We start from the raw sequence: 23,885 nt of genomic DNA on the forward strand, positions 1-23,885 counted from the left end.
AACTCTGCAATTCTTTGATCGATTGTGTTTTAGAAGTACTGTATGCTCAAAACTCTTATGACAGCAATGTGATCGCTGATGCGCTTGTAGAGAGAGAGAGACCAAGAAAAAGAGAGAGCGCGACTCTGTACAACACTGGAAATGATCGATGTTATTTGAAGTCGGCTCTTAAAGTATAAAATACCCGATTAAGCTATTACGTGGCTATTATAAAAAAAAATTCCGGGACGTTCTTGCGACCCGGTGGCAACTTGTCCACGACCTGGTACTGGGTCACGACCCGGTGGTTGGGGACCTCTGCAATAAGTCATTGATGACAGACTACCTAATTTGAAGTGTAAATCCATTGTCATAAGGCAGTGGTTACCAATCCTTGTCCTGGAGGGCCAGACATCTCTGCAGAGTTTAGCTCCAACCCTAATCAAACACACCTGTTAATTAGCTGCTTCAGGTGTGTTTGATTAGGGTTGGAGCTAAACTCTGCAGAGACACCGGCCCTCCAGGACCAGGATTGGTGAACACTGTCATAAGGTGACAGAAGCAGCATTAAAGTGCAGTAATAATGACACAGCCACATAGCATGAGTCAAATGTAAACAAAGTACAAACTAGAGATGAAATGGTATAAACATTTTCCATCACTATGACGCTACCACAGATTTTCTACTGGTTTCCCATACACTCCCAACAGATCCCAGTAACTCAAGTCATTAGCTAACAATTTAAAATTTATTTTAAATGTAAGTACACTTTTGTTCACATAAACAACAAATAAATTACATTAATCATGGCACATTTGGGTGTTGAGATAAATGTTCATCTAGTTCAGATAAAACCAAAGTGAATAAATCAGATTTTCATATTAACACAGGACAAATCAGCAAGTAATCTGTCTGTGTCTATGCTGCCCTCCAAAGGCTAAGTGCAGTATCTACGCAAACACTGAAACTGAGAAAAATGGCTTTAAAGTTTTTTACACCAGCCAGTCAAACATGTTACTGCAATTTTGGCACACACATTTCTCTGAAATGGGACAAAATTAAACCAGGAGACTTTGTCACAAGACACAACAGATCTCACAAAGCCCATTTTAACCCTTAACTCAATTTTGACCAAATGCGTAGTTACTGCGCTTTCGCTTTGTAGGGCAGTATGGTCTGCATATATTGTGAGAAATGGGGTGTACTTTAGGACCCAGGAGTAAGCTGCACGATGCTTCGCATCAATCGCAGAAGAAATAAACAGAGTAAAAAGGAGCTTTAAACTCATCAGATCACATCATTTAATGGAAAATGAAAAGAAAAGATTGATCTTTCTAATTAAATATTAAGTAAACATGCATCAGTACAACTAGATTTTCCTATATGTGAATTAGTAGTGTTTTCCCTATATAACACAACTCCTTAACACTTTAGTTTAACAGTAACTAAAGCAATTTGCACAGTGATGCTCTGTTCAGTCATTTGTTTACTTTTGGGCCACACATCACCAGCTGCTAGTATCTCCTCCTTGTGTACCTTTACAGACTGTTTGTACTCGACAGTGTTGCTGACATGCTGTTCTTGCTCTCAGGTGTTGTTGCTGTACGCGTTAGGGAACGAGAATGCGGCATACGTCATCACGGCGCTATATCATTTATATTGCGAAATGAAATTTTTTATCATGTAAAAAATGATACGGGTGTTATCATGGACAGTATGATATGGCACACCCCTATTGTGATTGTTGTCATAGGGTTATCTTCTTCAATATGTTATAACCTCTGTAAGCTCTGACCTCATGATGTGGGTGCGGTCAGATCAGGTTCCTGAAAGTCACAGAGGTCAAGATGGGTCTAGTTCCACCTGCTCTTGTTTCACTGTCATTAGACATCTGTGTGTTTGTGTCACACATGTTCCTCGGCACTCCTATAGGCATAGTTAAAAACAGATTACGCCGTCTGATTATCTGAAAATAGCGGGCTATGGACTGAGTTGATAATCGGTTTGTTTATAAAAAGCTGTGGTTGAATTGATCACCTGTATTTAATTGATCTTCAGCCTATAGATGGATGCACTGCTTTACATCACACTAGATGACAGTTAGGTTTATTGACTATCGTCTATATTATAATTATTTTTGAAGGTGGCAGTTCTTTGTTGAACTTTTTTGTTAAAATCATTTGCCGTGACACAGATGTTAGGGTGTTGTGTGTGTTTGTGCCTGGTGTGGTCATGGTGAGTTAAGGATGTGTGTGTGTGTGTGTGTTTGCTCAGTTTATTACAGGAGTGTAGACACACAGAACAAACTTCTCTTCTGATCATCTGGTTAGGACATAAACTTACTCACCCTTCATGTGCTTTCTACAGAGCCCCTAAGGGGACATGAAGCAAAAATATAAAAGTTTAATTTTGCGTGCTCACGCGAAACCATCGCCGTGCTCACGCGAAACCATCGCCGTGCTCACGCGAAACCATCGCCGTGCTCACGCGAAACCATCGCCGTGCTCACGCGAAACCATCGCCGTGCTCACGCGAAACCATCGCCGTGCTCATGCGTGCGCATGTGAACCTAAACTTTAGATTTTTTGCTCCAATGTCACCTTAGGGGCTCGGTAGCTTTCAGACTCTTGTGTTGTTTTCTTCTGTAGAACACAAAGTGAGAGATTAAATAAATATATCTGGTTGGTCAGATCCAACACAACAGCAGAAGATTATGAATCACTGAGAGAGTTTGAAAGATGACGTCTCACCATCAGTTTGAATAAAACTATTTGTTGTTTGTGTCATTTTAAAGTACATGTGGTAGCTTTATTACCACTCTGCTGTAAAAGTTTATTGTGGATAAATAAATGAAAATACTTGGACACTCCCCATTATTCTGTTTTTACAAACGTCATCAGAGATGTGTGTCACTGGACATCTGAAAAACCTTTTCAACCAGCCACACCTCTACCCACAATCCTCTCTGTCTCTCTCTTTTATAGTGCCTGTAAAATATTCCTAGGCTGTCCTTGAACTCCCAGCTTGCTGGTTACCACGGTGACATGGCTATGGGATCAGGGTTTTACACGCAATATGGTTTTTTCAGCCATGGGTTGGGAGAAAATTCCAGTAGTGAGTTAAATCTGCGGAATTGTTGAATTTGTTTCTTTCATGGCTGGAATCAGTCAATGTTAATTTATAATTAACCCGATGGAGAATGAGAGTTTGATGGCCTGAGAACAGACAGATCTGCTGTCAAACACAGCACATCATTTGATTGTGATTGTTGTCATAGGGTTATTCTAATGTTTGATTGTGATTGTTGTCACAGGGCGATGTCTGATGTCTCTGGGTCAGAGGTCATCATGTGAATATACACTTATTTTGTACAGCCATTTAAATGCTTGTTTTTGGTAGCAACTTAAAGGGATAGTTCGGCCAAAAACGATATTAAACCCATGATTTACTCACCCCCAAGCTGTCCGAGTTGCATATGTCCATCGTTTTTCAGACAAACACATTTTCGGATATTTTAGAAAATATTTGAGATCTTTCTGTTGATTAAATGTAATGTTATGGGGTCCAGCCATAGTCCACGACCTTCAAGTCCAAAAAAAGTGCGTCCATCCTTCACAAATTAAATCCAAACGGCTCCAGGATGATAAACAAAGGTCTTCTGAGGGTAATCCGTGCAGTGTTGTTGTAGAAATATCCATATTTAAAATTTTATTAACGTAATTAACTACCTTCCGGTAGCGCCGCCATCTTATTGTCATCCGCATTCAGGATGAGAGCTTACGCAGCATACAGAGGTACGTTCTCTGCTGCTGCTCTGTCCCCCCGCCCTCCGAATTTGTCATACGTCACTAAGAAAAGTAATTAACTAATACTCTCTCCTGAGTCTAAGATGGCGGCGCTACCGGAAGGTAGTTAATTACGTTAATAACATTTTAAATATGGATATTTCTACAACAACACCGCACGGATTACCCTCAGAAGACCTTTATTTATAATCCTGGAGCCGTTTGGATTTAATTTGTGAAGGATGGACGCACTTTTTTTGGACTTGAAGGTCGTGGACTATGGCTGGACCCCGTAATATTACATTTAATCAACTGAAAGATCTAAAATATTTTCTAAAATATCCGAAAATGTGTTTGTCTGAAAAACGATAGACATATGCAACTTGGACAGCTTGGGGGTAAGTAAATCATGGGTTTAATATTGTTTTTGGCCGAACTATCCCTTTAATACATTTATGCATCTAGGCGTGGTGAAGACAACTTGCTGAAGTTCAAACTGAGCATCAGAATGAGGAAGAAAGGGGATATAAGTGACTTTGAACATGGCATGGTTGTTGGTGGCAGATGGGCTGGTCTGAGTATTTCAAAAACTGTTGATCTTCTGGGATTTTCACGCACAACTGTCTCTGGGATTTACAGAGAATGGTCAGAAAGAGGAAATTAGGATTCAGATGTTCCAGATCGATTCAATTTCGATTCACAAGCCATCAAATCGATTCGATTCTCGATTAAATTTTCGATTCCGATTCTCGGGTCGGTTTTTATTCTCGATTCAACTCAATGAATATAGAACAGTGAACAGAAGTTTACGAGTGGGTAATTAATAAAAAGAAATTTAAAGCCACAACACTAACGTTGTCATCTTGCTTGCGAAATCTAAAATGCTTCCATACCTCTTACTTTTTATGTGAAGGTGGCATCAACTTCGATGAAGCACCTAAAACCGCCATTTTAAGCACTGAATGAAAGAATGACAGGCTCCTTGGTAACATCTCGCAAGGCAAAAAAGAGGGTGACAACTAGTGAAGAAGACTAGTAATTTGATTAACGTTAATCTTGCGTTCAGTGTTTGCAGAAAAAATATGAAAAAAACGATTCTGCTCTTTGAGAACCGTTTAAACCACGACCACGTTTTAAAAAACGATTAATCGAAAAATTTATTTTTTTTGCCCAGCCCTAGAGTAAATATCCAGTGAATAGATGAAAATGCTTTGTTGATGTCAGAGTTCATGGGCAGACTGATTCCAGGTGATAGAAAAGCAACCGCTACTCAAATAGCCAAGGTATGAAGTAACATCTCTGACTGCTGAACCTTAAAGCAGATGAGCTACAGCAGCAGAAGACTGGATGTCACTCCTGTCAGCTAAGAAGAGATAACTGAGGAAACGAATCACACCGGCTCACCAAAACTAGACAATAGAAGATTACATAAGTGCAGCCTGGTCTGATGAGTCTCAATTTCAACTGCGACATTCAGATCAAGAGGTCAGAATTTTGCATAAATAGTAAACATTAAAAAGCAAGTCAATACAATATCAAATACAATATGACTACCATTCGATTTAGTGGCTCACCGGAAGTCTGACACAAAGGAGCTCAAAGGTGGTGCCGCCCACATTTACATCAAAAATAAGGTGGATAGAATGCGGTTGTCACACCTGTAAATAACTGCATGTGAACTCAACTGACTTAAAGGATTAGTCCATTTTCTTAAAAAAAATCCAGATAATTTACTCACCACCATGTCATCAAAAATGTTGATGTTTTTCTTTGTTCAGTCGAGAAGAATTATGTTTTTTGAGGAAAACATTTCAGGATTTTTCTCATTTTAATGGACTTTAATGGACACCAATACTTGGCGGTTTTGATGCGGTTTAAAATTGCAGTTTCAATGCAGCTTCAAAGGACTCTAAACTATCCCAAACGAGGCATAAGGGTCTTATCTAGAGAAACGATTGTCATTTTTGGCAAGAAAAATAAAAAATATGCACTTTTAAACCACAATTCTCTTCTTCCTCCGGCTGTGTGACGAGTCAGCGCGACCTCACGTAATTGCGTAAGGACGTCGAAAGGTCACGTGTTACGTATATGAAACGCACATTTTCGGACCATTTTAAACGATAAACTGACACAAAGACATTACAAGGTCCAAAGGTCCTCTTTCTCCACACTTGTAAACACTGGGGCGTAGTTTCGATACGTCATTCGTAACCTCTTGACGTAATGACGTATTACGTAAGGTTGCGCTGACGCGTTACAAGACCGTAGGAAGACGAGAAGTTGTGGTTTAAAAGTGCATATTTTTATTTTTATTGCCAAAAATGACAATCGCTTCGCTAAAATAAGACCCTTATGCCTCGTTTGATCGTTTAGAGTCTTTTAAAACTGCAATTTTAAACTGCATTAAAACTGTTAAGTGTTGGGGTCCATTAAAATGAGAAAAATCCTGGAATGTTTTCCTCAAACATAATTTCTTCTTGACTGAACAAAGAAAGACATCAACATTTTTGATGACATGGTGGTGAGTGGGTTATCTGGATTTTCTTTTTAGGAAAATGAACTAATCCTTTAAGGACTCTCATACATTTGTGTTCTGGTGCCGTGTGGATGTATCCTAAGGAACGTTTCCAACATCATGTTGAATCTAAGCCATTAAGAATTAAAGCGGTTCTGTAGGCAAAAGGGGCTTCAACCCCGTACCAGCAAGGTACCTACTAGTAAAGTCGCCAGTGAGCAACAAGTTTCATAAAGTCTTTGATTTTCTTTCTGGGTGGATCAGGACTGAGAGGAAACAGGAAGCAGATTAGTTTGTGAGTTTTAGCTCAGGGTTAAGCTTTGGGTTTCAACTACACCATCTACTGGCAAAACACAACAACATCTTCCTCTATTCACATAGCCATTCAGATGTGTTCATATAATACATGTTTTACTAATGCCCATCTTTGTTTTTTGTTTATTATACTGTATTCATTTTGGGGCAGTTTCCCGGACAGGGATATCCTAGACTAAAATAAATGTAAGAGCTGTCCAAACTGAAAACAACTTGCGCTGTCATATCTTAAAATACCTCAGTGCCCTATGTTTTGCTTTAAAATGATGCACACAGGTAATGTTTTTAGTAAGGCATGTTTGTTAAAACTAGTTTTATTTCTTAATTAAACTAAGGCCTAGTCCTGGCTTAAGCTAATCCCTGTCTAGGAAACCACCCCTTCATGATTGACATTAATCAATAAGGGCTCCAGTTAAAACTGTATTTCGTATTGCTGCAGGACTGTATTTATAGTGAGCATAAAGCTCTTAATATGTCTGTTTAATAGGATCAGGGCCGTTTGCACACAGTGAGTATAGACAGCCTGGAAACACAACAGGATTAAATCATCTGAGGATTTGTAAAGGCAAGAAAGTTTTGTATTTATGTTCAGTTGACAAACAAACACACCAACGTTTATACTGAATTATTATTGCATTTATCTGCTCACCTGTAAATCCAAAACAACATGTATGCAGTGAAGATCCAGGTTTAGAAACATCTCACCTGACCTACTGTTACTCACTGTGAGGAGAGATTAGTTTAACTGACTGGTTTAATATTAACCAGCACTGGTTTACACTTAGACCCATAGACAGAGATTTATTATTATACATGATAAAATACTTTCTATTTCAGAAGATTAAAGAGGTTCAGTTTAACTCTCATGTTGAAAAACTTTCCGGTATCTGTGTATCCCAGCATTCATTGTGTTGGATAATCGCAGACCTGTGTGAGTTTGTAAATCTCTTGTTAAATCCTCTTAAAGAATCTACGGCAGGAGAAACTCGGGCATGTGCTTCATATTCACAGGTACTACTGACATACATGTTAAAATACACATGCGTGTTTATATACACCATAGATGTTTACCTACAGAATCAGATTTGTGTAACAGCAGTGTGTGTAGCTGTGTGTAGTTGTTTAGCTGTGTTTTAGTTGTGTGTAGCTGTGTATAGTTGTTTAGTTGACCACAGACAGGATTTAGACCGGTTTATAATAATTGATGACGGTGTTTGTTTTTATGAATCCCTGTATTTGTGTAGATTAATACAGTGAAGTGTTTTCATCTTTGAATTGTGTCTCAGTGAGTATAGTGTACAGTATTTCTGTAAGTATATAATAGTTCATATCTACCCTTTAATCATCATTTTTTTAAGATGAAGCAGTGAGTTTGTGTTCCTGTAGCTCAGTTGGTGTTAGCAGTGCAAAAGGTCATGCTACAATTCCCAGTAAACACACATACTAATAAAATAAATGTATAGCTTAATAAATGCACTGTTTTTACACCTGGTCATTTCCTGTGTTTTCTCTGATTGGATCGCTATCTGATTTGTGATGACGTTATGCAACAAAAGGCAACACTTACTGTATGTTGGGCAAGGGCACGAGCTGGAGCGCACCGTACAGAGCAGCATGAGAGTGAGATGGTGCGATGATGACGGGGGGATAAGCGCTTAAAAAAACGCTTTCTCAAAGTTTTATTTTTTTTATATAATCAAGTTTGTCATTGGACTCTTTTATTGGTTTTAGAAAGGGCATTTACACTTGGTCTTTTTACGATCTGGTAGCTATCTAATCAGAGAAAACGCATGAAGTGACCAGCTGTAAAAAAAGGCTCTGTCACTTTGGATTAAAGTTTCTGCCAAATGCATAACTGAGAGTAAATGTTTGATATGTCGTCACCTGTTATAATTGTGATTGGTGGCTTTTCAGATGGATGATCCTGGGATTATAGATGTATCTGCTGTTATACACACACACACACGCACATAAATTCAAAGTCTCTTAGGGAAGTTCTGGCACTCCAGGCAATTATTTCAGTCATCCAAGACTCAAGTCCAGTTTACTTGAATGCGGAAGACAGTTATCATTAAAACGATCTGCTTAAATCACAAGTAAACAACATCTTTCCAAACCAATGATTAAACTGTAGCATAACTTTTGTTACTTAAGTAAAAATTGTGCTCAAAAAACATTTCATCCAGGTTACTTACAACGGCTGTGATGATTACCTCACAAGACTCTGTACAGAGCTCCTCCTTTCTTTAATCGTTCATGATTGGCTCTTTTTACTAAAAGGCGGGACTTCCATCACTAGAGCCATATAGACCATTTGCGTGTTTGCAAACAGAGATGACGTTTTTTTGTGGGCGGAGCACAACTGGTGGAAGAAAGTGACAGCTCTGCGGTAGCGGTGTGAAGTGTTTTAGCATTAAACTGTGATATTTATGGATCTGGTGTACTGTCGAAGTCTGTTTCTTTTTAGTGTAATGTTTCTTATAGCGTTTTCATCACGTTCATCATTTTTTAGATATATAAAAAGTTTAAATGGCTTGGCTACTGATATATGTGAATGTATATGTATTAGGGTTGTGCCGATAGACGATAGTATCGTGTATCGACGATCTTCAGGCATATCGCCAATGGCAGGCTTTCATGGCGATAGTTAAGACGATAGTTGGCGAATGGTTATTATTATTATCATCATAGTTTTATATTAACACCGACAATGCATGCTTTTCCTCACATGAGGGTTTGGCTTCACTTTACGCGGAGAGCTTGTAAAGAGAATTCCTTCTTGCACGTACCTGCACTTAATGCACGCGTCTTGGTCTCCTTCTACCACTAAATCCAGCGCGCCGCGTCGAGCAGCTGCGCTTCTCTCTGTCTCACGTGCACGCGCTCTTGCGTCTGTCCGCAGTCTAAACATAAACTAAAGTAGTAATCCTCCTTATTTGTTCAGTTTAATGCGTTTCATGCGAGCTGATGCAAACTTTACTTTTTGTTTAAAATATGACCCGCTGCATATTAGCGCCTCTCTCACTCTCGCGTACGTGCAGAAAGCTGCGCTCTGTCCGAAGTCAGATCACTAGGTATTAATCCTGTTTATGATATGCATTTCAATGAGTTGTAGCAACACGTCCCTCGTGTTTAATATATGATTGTTTAAAATATGATCGCGTTCCGCTGGACCGATGCGTTTAAAAAGGCACCTCATGAGAGCAGCACTGCTTGACACGTGTAGTCTTCTGCAACAACACTAAATAAATGCATTCAATAGTTTGTATGTGCGCGCACGTGTGTGTGCGTGCGCAGATGCATGTTTTTACAGTTATTAAGTAATCATGGATAAGGTTTTAATGACGCGCTCACTTTAATGGCATCAGTTTTAAGAAGGTTGCGGTCATGACGGTGTTACGGTCTTGTTTTTTTTTGTCCACCCATCAAGTGACTTGATATAATGAGTAAAAATTAACAAATAAAAAAAAGATTAAACTACTGCCCCGCCCCCCGATAATATCGTGTATCGCCGATCTCACAGGCGGACGATAGGACGATCTGAAAAAAGGGCATATCGCCCAACACTAATATGTATTGTTCTTTTGGTTTGATTGGTTAATCAATTATTTTACAGTATGAAGTACATATAAAAACTAAGCAATGCTATCATGTACAGTGTTTCCCACAGGATTTTGAGAGACTAATTAGCATATATGTGACGTCATCATGTCGTGTTTGCGTTTGATCTAGTGTTGGCACCTGAAATATGTTTCACTTCTACTCTTTGATCTGTATTTGATCTGTATTATATATCAAATTATATTTTAAGCCGAATTATGCTGTTTTAAATAGTGAAATAAAATTGGAAATGGGAATCATGAACATTCTATTTGTGGGGGCCAGTGTTGATTCTGTGGTGGGCCACCACAAATAAATCAATGTATGGGAAACACTGATGTATTTTATATAATATCATTTATATTTTATCATTTTCCTGTTTTCTATTATTTCATACTTATATTTATAGCCTACGTGTTCGCTCTAAAACTATTATGTTTGCATACAAATTAATATGCATAGGCTTGTTTATATATTAATAACACTTTACATCATGTGTGTGTGCTATATTTATATATTTATTAAGTATGTAAACATAATCATTTTAGAACAAACAGGAAGAAGACAAGATATAAGGTAAAAAGAAATAATAGAAAACGGGAAAATTATGAAATATTTAATAAATGGTGCAGTGACGTAACTGTGACGTCTACTCGCAAAAAGTCTATTTAGTGTTGAATTGACCCTCATTCATACTGTACTAATAGCAGTAATGCCATTATAATGTTTATTCTCTATCATGCAGCTTATTGTTGTTTTTCATGTGGGAATGTGTTTGATGGTGTCATCATCATGTGTTTCTGATTGTTGAAATTTTATGGATGAGCTTGTGACCAGATGAGAAACCCAAACATCTGTGTACTACGTGTGTGGTAGACCAGAACGTCTCTGATGTGTGATCAAGTGTCTGTGTTGGGATTCTGTTGTTGATGTCTGTCTGTGGCTCTCTGGTTTGATGATGACAACTGTAGGGCTCAATGCTACGGATTTTTTTATACTGGCACAGCTTTATGCGAAAAACAAATGCATATATGAAGATATTTTATATATTTGAAGGTCACAAAAACTGAATGGTGTGGTTCTCGTGGAGTTAATGCACTGGAGTAGCGGTGAATTAAAAGCGTCATACTCACAAGACACACACACACACACACACACACACACACACACAATAACTGTATTTTAAACATCTGATTAAAATGTCTGAGTAAACCGCTGGATAATTGAATTCTTTGATTAAATATTTAAATAGGCATTGCCTCAAAACAGGTGCAAATGATAAAATTTCATGATGGTTGGTGACACACTGGCCTGATTGGGACATTGGCATTTCTGTCAACCGGGCCATTGGGTTGTCCTTATTGTCGAGCCCTGAGCTATATAAATGACATCATTAGTACTCTCTTTGATTGACAGCTCTTTTTTCCCATAATTCTTACTGCAGTAAGTGTATAATTAGCCCTGATTGAATTAATTCCCTCTAATGAAACACGCTCACATACAGGAGCACAGAGGGACGGTTACCGTGGAGACCTGGACTATTACTGGATGTTCTGCCCCTCTTTACTGTACACACGCTGATGTGCTCTCCTTGCACCATCAGTTCAGATCAGAGTTATTGATAAGGAGCTGATAAAGTTTGTGTGTTGTGTTACAGCTGTGTGCACATCTACAGTCCAGAAATGAACGGCGTCCCATCACAACAAACACAGATGAAGTAAGTCATTTTGTTAATTATCTGTCAGATAAAAAGTACAACAAACAAACAAACATAAGCAACACATTTTTTAAATGTTTCTTCTTCTCTGATCTCACCTGCCACCATTCAACACATTTATTATTGATTTGTCTAACAATTAGTGTGACTTACACAATATAGCAGATTAAGTTTCCACCTCGTGCGCACACAGCCAGTGTTAGGTGTGTTCAGTATTGTATGATCTCTCTTTCTCTCTCAGTGGACACAGGTCTCTGTCTCCTGATGTCAGAAGGTCGAGTGCTAAAGCTCTGTATGGTAAGTGTTTTCACTGAGACCTCTGCTGTTCACTCACTGTACTGCACATCTTTATCTTATCTTCACACTGCAGACCTTTATCATCAAATACTGCATACTTATCTCACATTTACACACACTTACACACAAATCAATCTTAGATTTATACTGATTTATAACGCTCATAAATTAAAGGTAGCACAACAAATTGTGCGTGCGTGTACGTGTGTGTCAGTCAACGTTCTGTACATCATGATTGTTCCTTTCTTCCACACATCACTCTCAGGAACAGATGGAGTTTATTTCCTGCACACATCTGCCAAACACAAAAAGAAAGGTAGAACCTGATGGAGACACAATGTGTGTGTGTGTTTGTGCATTTGCAGTGTCTTTCTTCCTGAAAGAGTTTGCATCATCACTTCCTGATGTCTTCTGATTTGCTGTTAGTTTTCTTCAGAGAGTTCCTCAGCAGTTCCTCAGTTAGTTTTCCTGTAGACAGATGTTGTGTGTGATTGTATTATAATCTGATCGATGTTATTATGATTTTTCCTTAGAGCAAAGAAAAACCTACACAAAAAACAGCATAAACAGTCTGACGGACACATCTCACTATCATGTAGAGGTGAGAGAGAGATCGATCTGTTTGAGAAGATAGAGGAATCCTCCTCAGATGAAGCTGTTGTTGTATCTGATCAAAGTGATTGATTCATGACAGTCTATCAAACTTTACAAAACATTTTTATGATATATGAGTTGTTTCGTCTCTTTCAGCATCTCACCACATTCGTGATGGACCGTAAGGAGGCCATGTTAACCATCGATGACGGGATCAGAAAACTGCGTTTGCTAGATGCTAAAGGAAAGGTGTGGACCCAAGAAATGATACTACAGGTGGATGAGAAATCTGTCAGTCTCATTGATAAAGACACCAAGGTAAACAACAACAACAACAACGTGAGACGCACAGATGATACAATGATGCGTTAATTTGACTTGACTGCTTTGAACCCCTTAGACTGATCAAACAGAAAAAATATATAACAAACCCAAACTACACTGAATGAGAGAAATCTCAAGAACTAACTTCAACCCTTAAGCTGACTAGGTAAAAAATAAAAAACACAAGACATCAAATGTTGTAATATTGTTGGAATTATGGAATATATATTTAAAAATAAACAATTACATTTTAAAAATAATTTTAATTCTAAAATGCAGGGGTCTCCAACCCCAATTAAACACAGCTGAAGCAGCTTATCAAGGTGTTGAGGTGTGTTGGAGCTGGGGTTAAAACTGAAGTCTGCAGGACGGTAGCTCTTCAGGGCCTGTATTCATGAAAAATCTTAGCACAAAGAGTTGCTCCTAGTGACAACATTCTAAGAAAATTCTTCGAAATGTGGGCGTTTTCCCGTAAAATGAAAGAAAACATCCTAGTAAAGAAAAAAGTAATTCAGAAAGCATCTTAAAAAGGTCCAAAATTGTTAGGAGTATGACCGAGAACTTTTAAGAGGCTTAAGGTACATTCACATTATAAGCTACTTTGTCGCTGTGTGTCGCTCATTTCTATATCTGGTTGTCATAAACAAATGAGTAACGTCCACTCCAGTCTTGCTTCGTTCTTATTGGTATTCGCTCCCAAATGTTGCTAATAATTTGCGTAAAGTTAAACAATTCTCAACTTTGTCGCGCGACTGGACACGCCCCGTCCAGTCACCAACGGTTACTGTCGCTCATGTAGCCAAAAGTCGCAAAGCTTCCATTAAAATCATTGAGATTGCGTCGCTCTGCTACTGCTAGTCACTGTTAGTCTGAATGCAGCTTTTAAGGTACATTCACATTATAAGCGACTAGCAGTAGCAGAGCGACGCCATCTCATTGATTTCAAGGGAAGCTCGGCGGCATCCGTCGACACGAGTGACAATGACTGTTGATGGCTGGATAGGCGTGTCCAGTCGCGTGACAAAGTTGAGAAATGTTTAACTTTATAAAAATTATGAGCGACATTCGGGAGAGACTACAGATAAGAACGAAGCAGGGTAGTTCTGTTCAGTTACTGGAGTGGGCGTTACTCATTTGTTTATGACAACCAGATATAGAAACGCCTCTTTTGAAGGAGACGAGCGACACAAAGCGACAAGGGTCCTGCCCCAAATGGCACACTTCATGAAGACTTTCGGTCTCGTATCCTTAAATTGCGCATGCTCGCTTAGTCTACGAGTCCATAGGGTGTCTCATCTGTGATTTTTATGCACCGAAGTGGGCTCATCAGCGCCCCCTTTGCACCCTTGATGTGGCCTTCGGCAAAGCCCGCACTGCTTCACAAACTTTACCAACCCAGAAGTCCTTGCAAAAGAGCAATCAGACCAATCAGACGACAGATGGGAAAAGTTCACACTGATGGGCAACTTCTCTTCCTATTTCCGGCGTGATGCTCGAGTATGTCCCAAAATACAACTCCGGTGCGCCCTCTTGTACTTGCGTCAAGGGTCCCTAAGGTCTGTCTGCACTAAATTATGTCATCAAAGTGTGGACACTGAGGAGGTCCACAAGTCTGGAGTGTGCCATTTGGGACAGAGCCAAAATTGCTTATAATGTGAATGTACCTTAAGGGGTGATTCACATATCGTCTCTTTTGCGCGCTTAAGTTTGTTATTTCAAATGTAGGTGGAAGTGACGCGGTTGCGATGAGCACGCGGTGTGACGCGCTTGTTTTTTTTCCAGGCACATCCGCATCGAGTTAAAAACATTTCAACTTTTCAGAATGTCGCAAGGGCACCGCAGGTCATGTGACAAGAACCTACGCGCTCTGGTTTTTATGCACATCCCACGTCGCGACCCTGTTGCTTCCATTATTAGCGCGCATACTGCGCACCTACATTTGAAATAATGAACTTGAGCTTTAATTTCAACAAACCACCATCATTGTGATCAGTGTTTGCATTTCATCAGCTCATTTGCATTTTAAAAGACACACCCAAAAAACATTTTTGCTCACACCTATAAGTGGCAACTTTAACATGCTATAATAAATTATCTATGGGGTATTTTGAGCTAAAACTTCACATTCACACTCTGAAGATTTATTTTGCGTCTTAAAAAAAAACCTTTAAATAATGTAATTATTTATTTAAATCCATTAGGGGATGCAAAAAGTCGTATATATTGAGGTTGTGTGTGTGTGTTGTGTTTTTCAGAATGAGCTGGAGAACTTTCCTCTAGGCACAATCCAACACTGTCAGGGCGTCATGAACTCCTGTAACTATGACTCCATCCTGGCGCTGGTGTGTAAAGAATCCGGACAGGGTAAACCGGACCTGCACCTCTTCCAATGTGATGACATCAAGGTGCTTTAGAGGTCTCGCAACATACCGTTTACATTAATCTATTTCACATGTATGTGACGATGTGTGCGTTTTCTTTAACTCAGGCCAATTTAATTCACTTGGACATTGAAAGCGCCATCAGTGATCACAAGGGCGGTAAAGCGAAGAAAAGACCAGAGGTTCTCGGGTAAGACCATCACTGACCCACTAGATAAATGATAATGCTGTTGCCACGGTAACGCATCATGCTTGTCTCTGATCTGTTTCGGAGTGATCCTGAAGAGCAACGGCACTATCCCTCCGCCTCCGGGAGGTCCCGCCCCCGAGCCTCCGGTACCCATCAATCAAACGGATCCCAAGAGTCGAGTGGCCAGTTGGTCTGCCTGGACCAATGAGCAGCAAAACAGTGAGTGAAATCAAATGTGCTTAAACGCTGGGGATCACTGTTTTGAGGTCCATTAACTGACCTGTATCAACGCTGATGTGTATGTGTCCTCAGATGATAAACAGAAACATTACACAGAGACTGATGGACATCTGGAGATGAGCGCAGCGCAGATCGACAGAGATGTGGTGTGTGTTTATACAGATATGTCACCAATGAGATGAGCCTGTCATCTTAACATGCGTGTCTTATATCCTGTGTCTATAATGATAACATGAGTAACATGTGTGTGTACCTACTACTTAACTATATTTTAAAATACTGACGTGTGTTACAGCAAATCCTCAATCACATTCTGGATGACATCGAACACTTTGTCACCAAACTACAGAAAGCAGCAGAAGCCTTCAGTGAGCTCTCCAAACGCAAGAAATCAAAGAAGAGTAAAAAGAAAAGTCCTGGAGGTGAGACGAGATCAGACCAGATCAGATTCTGTGTTGTGTGTTGATGATGTCACTGTTGTGTACAGCTCATGTGTATGTTTGTTTCTTTAACAGAGGGAGTTTTGACTCTTAGATCTAAACCTCCATCTCAGGATGAGTTTGTTGACTGTTTCCAGAAATTTAAACACGCTTTCAACCTACTGGTGAGGATGGTATAACTGGTATAACTTCTTATGATATAACTGGACATTACATTTTTATAAAGCCAAGAATATGTGTGAATGTAATTGTGTTATAATCAGCGCTTGACATTAACACCCGCCAACACGCCAAATGCGGGTAGATTTCGGCTGTGGCGGGTAAGACAGCCAATCCCATTCTAGCCACTTTCGCAGGTTGAATATAATTTTTTATTTGTTGTTTTCTTAAAAGTTATGCGAAATGATAAACAATGCGCAATGCGACATTAGGAAACTACAACTCCCATGAGCACAGAGACTGTTTTTTGAAACGCGCGCGATTAGCAGAGCGTTGCGGACCAAAGCGCCACCTTCCATAGAGCGCGCGAGAGCTGATGGATTTGCAAATGCACAAGAGGACGCAGTCTGAGCACATACACACTTCGGGAAAGATAAAACAATTGCATGGAAGTGATTGAAGAGATATAAATTGTGTGCACACAAGAGCGAAGAGTAATTCAGCGCATACCTAAATGCACACGAAATCAAGGAAACACGCTAGCTGTGAGGTTTGCGCATCATTTTAATGTAACAATAATGCCCTCTCGACATTTGTCATTAAAAATCTTAAATCACTTTTAACAGAAACCACGATCAAGCTTATAAAATACAATCTGCATAAACAAGTTGAAGTAAAATTCATGTACATTTCTTGCCAGTAGGATTTACTGCTGTTGTTAATAAATATTTAAAGTGGTAGTCGACAGGTTTTGTGTTTATCTTTTCGGTTAATCTTCTACACCCTTCCTCCACTTTTGATATATTAATTTAAAGTTAATCTATTTATGCCTTACTAGCATGTTTTTCATGCACCTAAATATATGATATGATCTATACTGATATACCTGGTATACCAGCTAATAAATGTAGTCTTAATTTAGGTGGTCAGACTGCATTTGAAATTCAATCTGCATCTAATTTAGCTAAACCAAGTAAATTTGCTTGAATTAAAGTCATTTTAGGATGCCAAAGTCAAGTTTAGTCATATAAAATGTATTTTACCAGCAACAAAATTGTGGCCAGTGAAAATGCTGAGTGGCTAGTAACTTTTGGAAAAGTGGTGAGCGTCAAGCCCTGGTTATAATCTAAGATGTTGCTGCTTGCTTGGTTGTCTGTTGTGTCTTAATGCCATGTTATTTTTCCTTCTGGAGAAAATAATTGAAACTAGATGATTAATATTTTCTTTTTGTGATGTATTGTTTGTCGTTGCAGGGGAAGTTAAAACAGCACATTCAGAACCCGAGCGCTGCGGATCTGCTTCACTTTTTATTCAGTCCTCTCAGATTGGTACTGAATGATGAAACTCACGACAGATTGTTTGCTTATAAAACAGATGGACAACCCCTAACTAGACTTTCGACCTGCTAGTGGACTATAGATTGTTATTACACACATTGTTTATGCCGATGCTGTCGGATGTGATGTTTGTTTGTTTGTTTGTTTGCTTCTCTCAGGTCATTCAGACGTCTGGAGGTGTTGATCTGGCTAAAAGTGTGATTGTACCTCTGCTCACCAGAGAAGCTATAGATTTTTTGCACACCTCAGGCACAGAGGACGAGAGATACCTGTGGGTCACGCTGGGAGACGGATGGACAAAGTGCAGGTGATGGAGAAATCATCATCATTTTTAAATCACACATAGAAATGCGTTTACTGAAACTTCCTGCCTGCCGATCTGTCTGTTTGTCCATCAGGTTAGAGTGGCCAAAGGATTATCCTTTCCCTCCTCATGCGCTGCGTTTTCGGGATGGTTGGGAGCCGCCGGTGCTGGTGTCTCGTGAGCAGGACGTAGCTCAGTTGGCTGAGAAGTTGGCCCAGGTTGAGGTTCAGAGAGCAGGAGACAAAGCTCCGGTCCTTACTGTGAGCTTTACTTTAAACTTGAACATGAACACTAACATCATGTGAATCACTGACAGTGTGACTGATTTAAAGCTTATTGCTGATTTGTCGTCAGTGTGTATTGAGTGTAATATGATGCTGTGGTGTTTGTGTGTCCTGACAGCAGCCAGCCCTTCAGGATTTGTCCCTCACAGACGGGTATGACATCAGAAACATTTCATACAAGCGTTCACACCTGCTGGAGCCAGACAGGGCCGTGGAGGCTTTTAAACAGGCGGTCAGCCGTCATGTGGATAGGTACACCCAGTTTGGGTGCAGGTGACCTCAGTGCAGCTCTGGAGGACTGTCTGTCTGTGTCTGTCTGTCTGTCTGTCTGTCTGTCTGGGTGGGTGTGGATTTCTTCTGGTTTTCTGATTAAAGGTTCTGTCTGTGTCTCTGTCTGTCTGTCCCTGTCTGTCTGTCTGTCTGTCTGTCTGTCTGTCTGTCTATCTGTCTGTGTGCTTCTGAGTACTCAATGATCTTCTGGATGTGTATTTCTTCTGGTCTTCTGAACTAAAGGTTCTCACTGAACATCTCTCAGATTTAACTGACTAGTTTCAGCAGAGCATCTTCTCTCTTTTAAAACTCAATCTGGTTCAGGGTTCTCTCTCTCTCTCTTTCTCTCTCTTTCTCTCACACCCTCTCTCTCTCTCTCTCTCTCTCTCTCTCTCTCATTTGGATCTTCTGAACTTTGAGACTGTCCTCGACAGCTGCAGTGGTCAATTTCATGTTATATTAATGTTAGTTAATCAGTAGATTTATGAAGTAAAGATAGAAAGCATTGTGTTTGTTAGGCAGGTAAATATGTGTGTTCATTATTATTACTTGACATTAAAGTCATTTAATTTATTTCATTAGAAAGCTCTGTTGATGTTGTTGGTTTTATTAATCATCTCATCGTGACTTGATTTTTTTTCTTTCCAGAAACTTTGACGTTCATGGCCAAATGCAGACAAAAAACTTTGCCAAATCCAAATATGACTTTGTGGCCAGAAATAACACAGAACTTTCTGTGATGAAAGATGAAGTGCTGGAGGTAAGATGTGCTCAACTAGTGATTGATTGACTGTGATGTGTGCGCCGTGATTGGCTGTCAGTTGACTGCTTACGTGATTGATTGACGGTGATGTGTGCGCCGTGATTGGCTGTCTGTTGACTGCTCATGTGATTGATTGACGGTGATGTGTGTGCCGTGATTGGCTGTCTGTTGATTACTAATGTGATTGATTGACAGTGATGTGTGTGCCGTGATTGGCTGTCAGTTGACTGCTCATGTGATTGATTGACGGTGATGTGTGTGCCGTGATTGGCTGTCAGTTGACTGCTCATGTGATTGATTGATGGTGATGTGTGCGCTGGATTGGCTGTCTGTTGACTGCTAATGTGATTGATTGACGGTAATGTGTCACCTTGATTGGCTGTCTGCTGACTGCTCATGTGATTTATTGACGGTGATGTGTATGCCGTGATTGGCTGTCTGTTGATTGCTAATGTGATTGATTGTCGTGATGTGTGTGCCGTGATTGTCTGTCTGTTGACTGCTCATGTGATTGATTGACGGTGATGTGTGCGCCGTGATTGGCTGTAAGGTGACTGCTCATGTGATTGATTGACAATGATGTGTGCGCCGGGATTGGCTGTCAGTTGACTGCTCATGTGATTGATTGACGGTGATGTGTGAGCTGTGATTGGCTGTAAGGTGACTGCTCATGTGATTGATTGACAATGATGTGTGCGCCGTGATTGGCTGTCAGTTGACTGCTCATGTGATTGATTGACCTAATGTGTACGCTGGATTGGCTGTCTGTTGACTGCTCATGTGATTGATTGACGGTGATGTGTGCGCTGGATTGGCTGTCTGTTGACTGCTTATGTGATTGATTGATTGACGGTGATGTGTGCGCCGTTATTGGCTGTCTGTTGACTGCTCATGTGATTGATTAACTGTGATGTGTGCACCGTGATTGGCTGTCAGTTGACTGCTCATGTGATTGATTGACTGTGATGTGTGCGCCGAGATTGGCTGTCTGTTGACTGCTTAGGTGATTGATTGACAGTGATGTGTGCGCCGTGATTGGCTGTCTGTTGACTGCTTGTGTGATTGATTAACTGTGATGTGTGCGCTGGATTGCCTGTCAGTTGACTGTTCATGTGATTGATTGACGGTGATGTGTGCGCCGTGATTGGCTGTCTGTTGACTGCCCATGTGATTGATTGACGGTGATGTGTGTGCCGTGATGGGCTGTCTGGTGACTGCTCATGTGATTGATTGAGTGTTATGTGTGCGCCGTGATTGGCTGTCTGTTGACTGCTTATGTGATTGATTGACAGGGATGTGTGCGCCGTGATTGGCTGTCTGTTGACTGCTTGTGTGATTGATTAAATGTGGTGTTTGCGCCGTGATTGGCTGTCTGTTGACTGCTCATGTGATTGATTGACGGGGATGTGTGCGCTGGATTGCCTGTCTGTTGACTGCTCATGTGATTGATTAACTGTGATGTGTGCGCCGTGATTGGCTGTGAGTTGCCTGCTCATGATCTTGATTGACGGTGATGTGTGTGCCGTGATTGGCTGTCAGTTGACTGCTCATGTGATTGATTGACGTTGATGTGTACGCCGTGATTGGCTGTCTGTTGACTGCTCATGTGATTGATTAACTGTGATGTGTGCGCTGGATTGCCTGTCAGTTGACTGTTCATGTGATTGATTGACGGTGATATGTGCGCCGTGATTGGCTGTCTGTTGACTGCTCATGTGATTGATTGACGGTGATGTGTGTGCCGTGATGGGCTGTCTGTTGACTGCTCATGTGATTGATTAAGTGTGGTGTTTGCGCCGTGATTGGCTGTCTGTTGACTGCTCATGTGATTGATTGACGGGGATGTGTGCGCTGGATTGCCTGTCAGTTGACTGTTCATGTGATTGATTGACGGTGATGTGTGCGCCGTGATTGGCTGTCTGTTGACTGCTCATGTGATTGATTGATGGTGATGTGTGCACCGTGATTGGCTGTAAGTTGACCGCTCATGTAATTGATTGACGGTGATGTGTACGCCGTGATTGGCTGTCTGTTGACTGCTCATGTGATTGATTGACGGTGATGTGTGCTCCGTGATTGGCTGTCAGTTGACCGCTCATGTGATTGATTGACGGTGATGTGTGTGCTGTGATTGGCTGTCAGTTGACTGCTTATGTGATTGATTGTCGGTGATGTGTGCGCTGGATTGGCTGTCTGTTGACTGCTAATGTGATTGATTGACGGTAATGTGTCACCTTGATTGGCTGTCTGCTGACTGCTCATGTGATTTATTGACGGTGATGTGTATGCCGTGATTGGCTGTCTGTTGATTGCTAATGTGATTGATTGTCGGTGATGTGTGTGCCATGATTGTCTGTCTGTTGACTGCTCATGTGATTGATTGATTGACGGTGATGTGTGTGCCGTGATTGGCTGTCAGTGGACTGCTCATGTGATTGATTGATGGTGATGTGTGCGCTGGATTGGCTGTCTGTTGACTGCTAATGTGATTGATTGACGGTAATGTGTCACCTTGATTGGCTGTCTGCTGACTGCTCATGTGATTTATTGACGGTGATGTGTATGCCGTGATTGGCTGTCTGTTGATTGCTAATGTGATTGATTGTCGTGATGTGTGTGCCGTGATTGTCTGTCTGTTGACTGCTCATGTGATTGATTGACGGTGATGTGTGCGCCGTAATTGGCAGTAAGGTGACTGCTCATGTGATTGATTGACTGTGATGTGTGCGCCATGATTGGCTGTCTGTTGACTGCTCATGTGATTGATTGACTGTGGTGTTTGCGCCGTGACTGGCTGTCAGTTGACTGTTCATGTGATTGATTGACGGTGATGTGTGAGCTGTGATTGGCTGTAAGGTGACTGCTCATGTGATTGATTGACAATGATGTGTGCGCCGTGATTGGCTGTCAGTTGACTGCTCATGTGATTGATTGACCTAATGTGTACGCTGGATTGGCTGTCTGTTGACTGCTCATGTGATTGATTGACGGTGATGTGTGCGCTGGATTGGCTGTCTGTTGACTGCTTATGTGATTGATTGATTGACGGTGATGTGTGCGCCGTTATTGGCTGTCTGTTGACTGCTCATGTGATTGATTAACTATGATGTGTGCACCGTGATTGGCTGTCAGTTGACTGCTCATGTGATTGATTGAGTGTGATGTGTGCGCCGTGATTGGCTGTCAGTTGACTGCTTATGTGATTGATTGACGGTGATGTGTGCGCCGTGATTGGCTGTCTGTTGACTGCTCATGTGATTGATTAAATGTGATGTGTGCGCTGGATTGCCTGTCAGTTGACTGTTCATGTGATTGGTTGACGGTGATGTGTGCGCCGTGATTGGCTGTCTGTTGACTGCTCATGTGATTGATTGACGGTGATGTGTGTGCCGTGATGGGCTGTCTGTTGACTGCTTGTGTGATTGATTAAATGTGGTGTTTGCGCCGTGATTGGCTGTCTGTTGACTGCTCATGTGATTGATTGACGGGGATGTGTGCGCTGGATTACCTGTCAGTTGACTGTTCATGTGATTGATTGACGGTGATGTGTGCGCCGTGATTGGCTGTCTGTTGACTGCTCATGTGATTGATTGATGGTGATGTGTGCACCGTGATTGGCTGTAAGTTGACCGCTCATGTAATTGATTGACGGTGATGTGTACGCCGTGATTGGCTGTCTGTTGACTGCTCATCTGATTGATTGACGGTGATGTGTTCGCCGTGATTGGCTGTCAGTTGACTGTTCATGTGATTGATTGACGGTGATGTGTGCTCCGTGATTGGCTGTCAGTTGACCGCTCATGTGATTGGTTGACGGTGATGTGTGTGCTGTGATTGGCTGTCAGTTGACTGCTTATGTGATTGATTGACGGTGATGTGTGCGCCGTTGTTGGCTGTCTGTTGACTGCTCATGTGATTGATTGACGGTAATGTGTGCGCCGTGATTGGCTGTCTGTTGACTGCTCATGTGATTGATTGAGTGTGGTGTTTGCGCCGTGATTGGCTGTCAGTTGACCGCTCATGTGATTGATTGACGGTGATGTGTGTGCTGTGATTGGCTGTCAGTTGACTGCTTATGTGATTGATTGACGGTGATGTGTTCGCCGTGATTGGCTGTCAGTTGACTGTTCATGTGATTGATTGACGTAATGTGTGCGCTGGATTGGCTGTCTGTTGACTGCTCATGTGATTGATTGACGGTGATGTGTGCGCTGTGATTGGCTGTCAGGTGCTGGATGACAGGAAACAGTGGTGGAAAGTCAGGAATGGATCAGGTGCTACAGGATACGTGCCAAACAACATTCTGGAGATGAACCGAGCCATGGACGTGACGGGCCGTGGGGAACCTATATACAGTCACACTATACAGCTAATGTCACCATTCCTTTAA

The 23,885-nt window shown here is 41.1% G+C and overlaps 1 protein-coding gene across 12 annotated transcripts in view; it reads left to right on the forward strand.

Annotated features, from left to right (window-relative positions):
- eps8a (EGFR pathway substrate 8a, signaling adaptor) overlaps positions 1-23,885 on the forward strand; it is a 43,044-nt gene that overhangs the window by 13,016 nt on the left and 6,143 nt on the right. For 3 of the 12 annotated variants that reach the window (XM_073866366.1, XM_073866388.1, XM_073866395.1), the window contains exons 2-18: positions 11,853-11,912; positions 12,154-12,209; positions 12,475-12,525; positions 12,743-12,810; positions 12,960-13,121; positions 15,383-15,532; positions 15,616-15,694; positions 15,777-15,917; positions 16,011-16,084; positions 16,234-16,360; positions 16,454-16,542; positions 17,791-17,865; positions 18,033-18,181; positions 18,273-18,438; positions 18,581-18,714; positions 19,381-19,492; positions 23,724-23,862. In XM_073866366.1, coding sequence (XP_073722467.1) covers positions 11,878-11,912; positions 12,154-12,209; positions 12,475-12,525; positions 12,743-12,810; positions 12,960-13,121; positions 15,383-15,532; positions 15,616-15,694; positions 15,777-15,917; positions 16,011-16,084; positions 16,234-16,360; positions 16,454-16,542; positions 17,791-17,865; positions 18,033-18,181; positions 18,273-18,438; positions 18,581-18,714; positions 19,381-19,492; positions 23,724-23,862 — 1,807 coding nt within the window. In that variant the 5' untranslated portion in view covers positions 11,853-11,877. Of the gene's footprint in view, positions 1-7,520; positions 7,607-11,852; positions 11,913-12,153; positions 12,210-12,474; positions 12,526-12,742; positions 12,811-12,959; positions 13,122-15,382; positions 15,533-15,615; positions 15,695-15,776; positions 15,918-16,010; positions 16,085-16,233; positions 16,361-16,453; positions 16,543-17,790; positions 17,866-18,032; positions 18,182-18,272; positions 18,439-18,580; positions 18,715-19,380; positions 19,493-23,723; positions 23,863-23,885 lie in introns of those variants that run through there. The other 9 variants (XM_073866371.1, XM_073866379.1, XM_073866417.1 and 6 more) reach the window with 9 other exon arrangements.

This window comes from Misgurnus anguillicaudatus, chromosome 1, assembly GCF_027580225.2.
Source record: "Misgurnus anguillicaudatus chromosome 1, ASM2758022v2, whole genome shotgun sequence".
Lineage (NCBI taxonomy): Eukaryota > Metazoa > Chordata > Actinopteri > Cypriniformes > Cobitidae > Misgurnus > Misgurnus anguillicaudatus.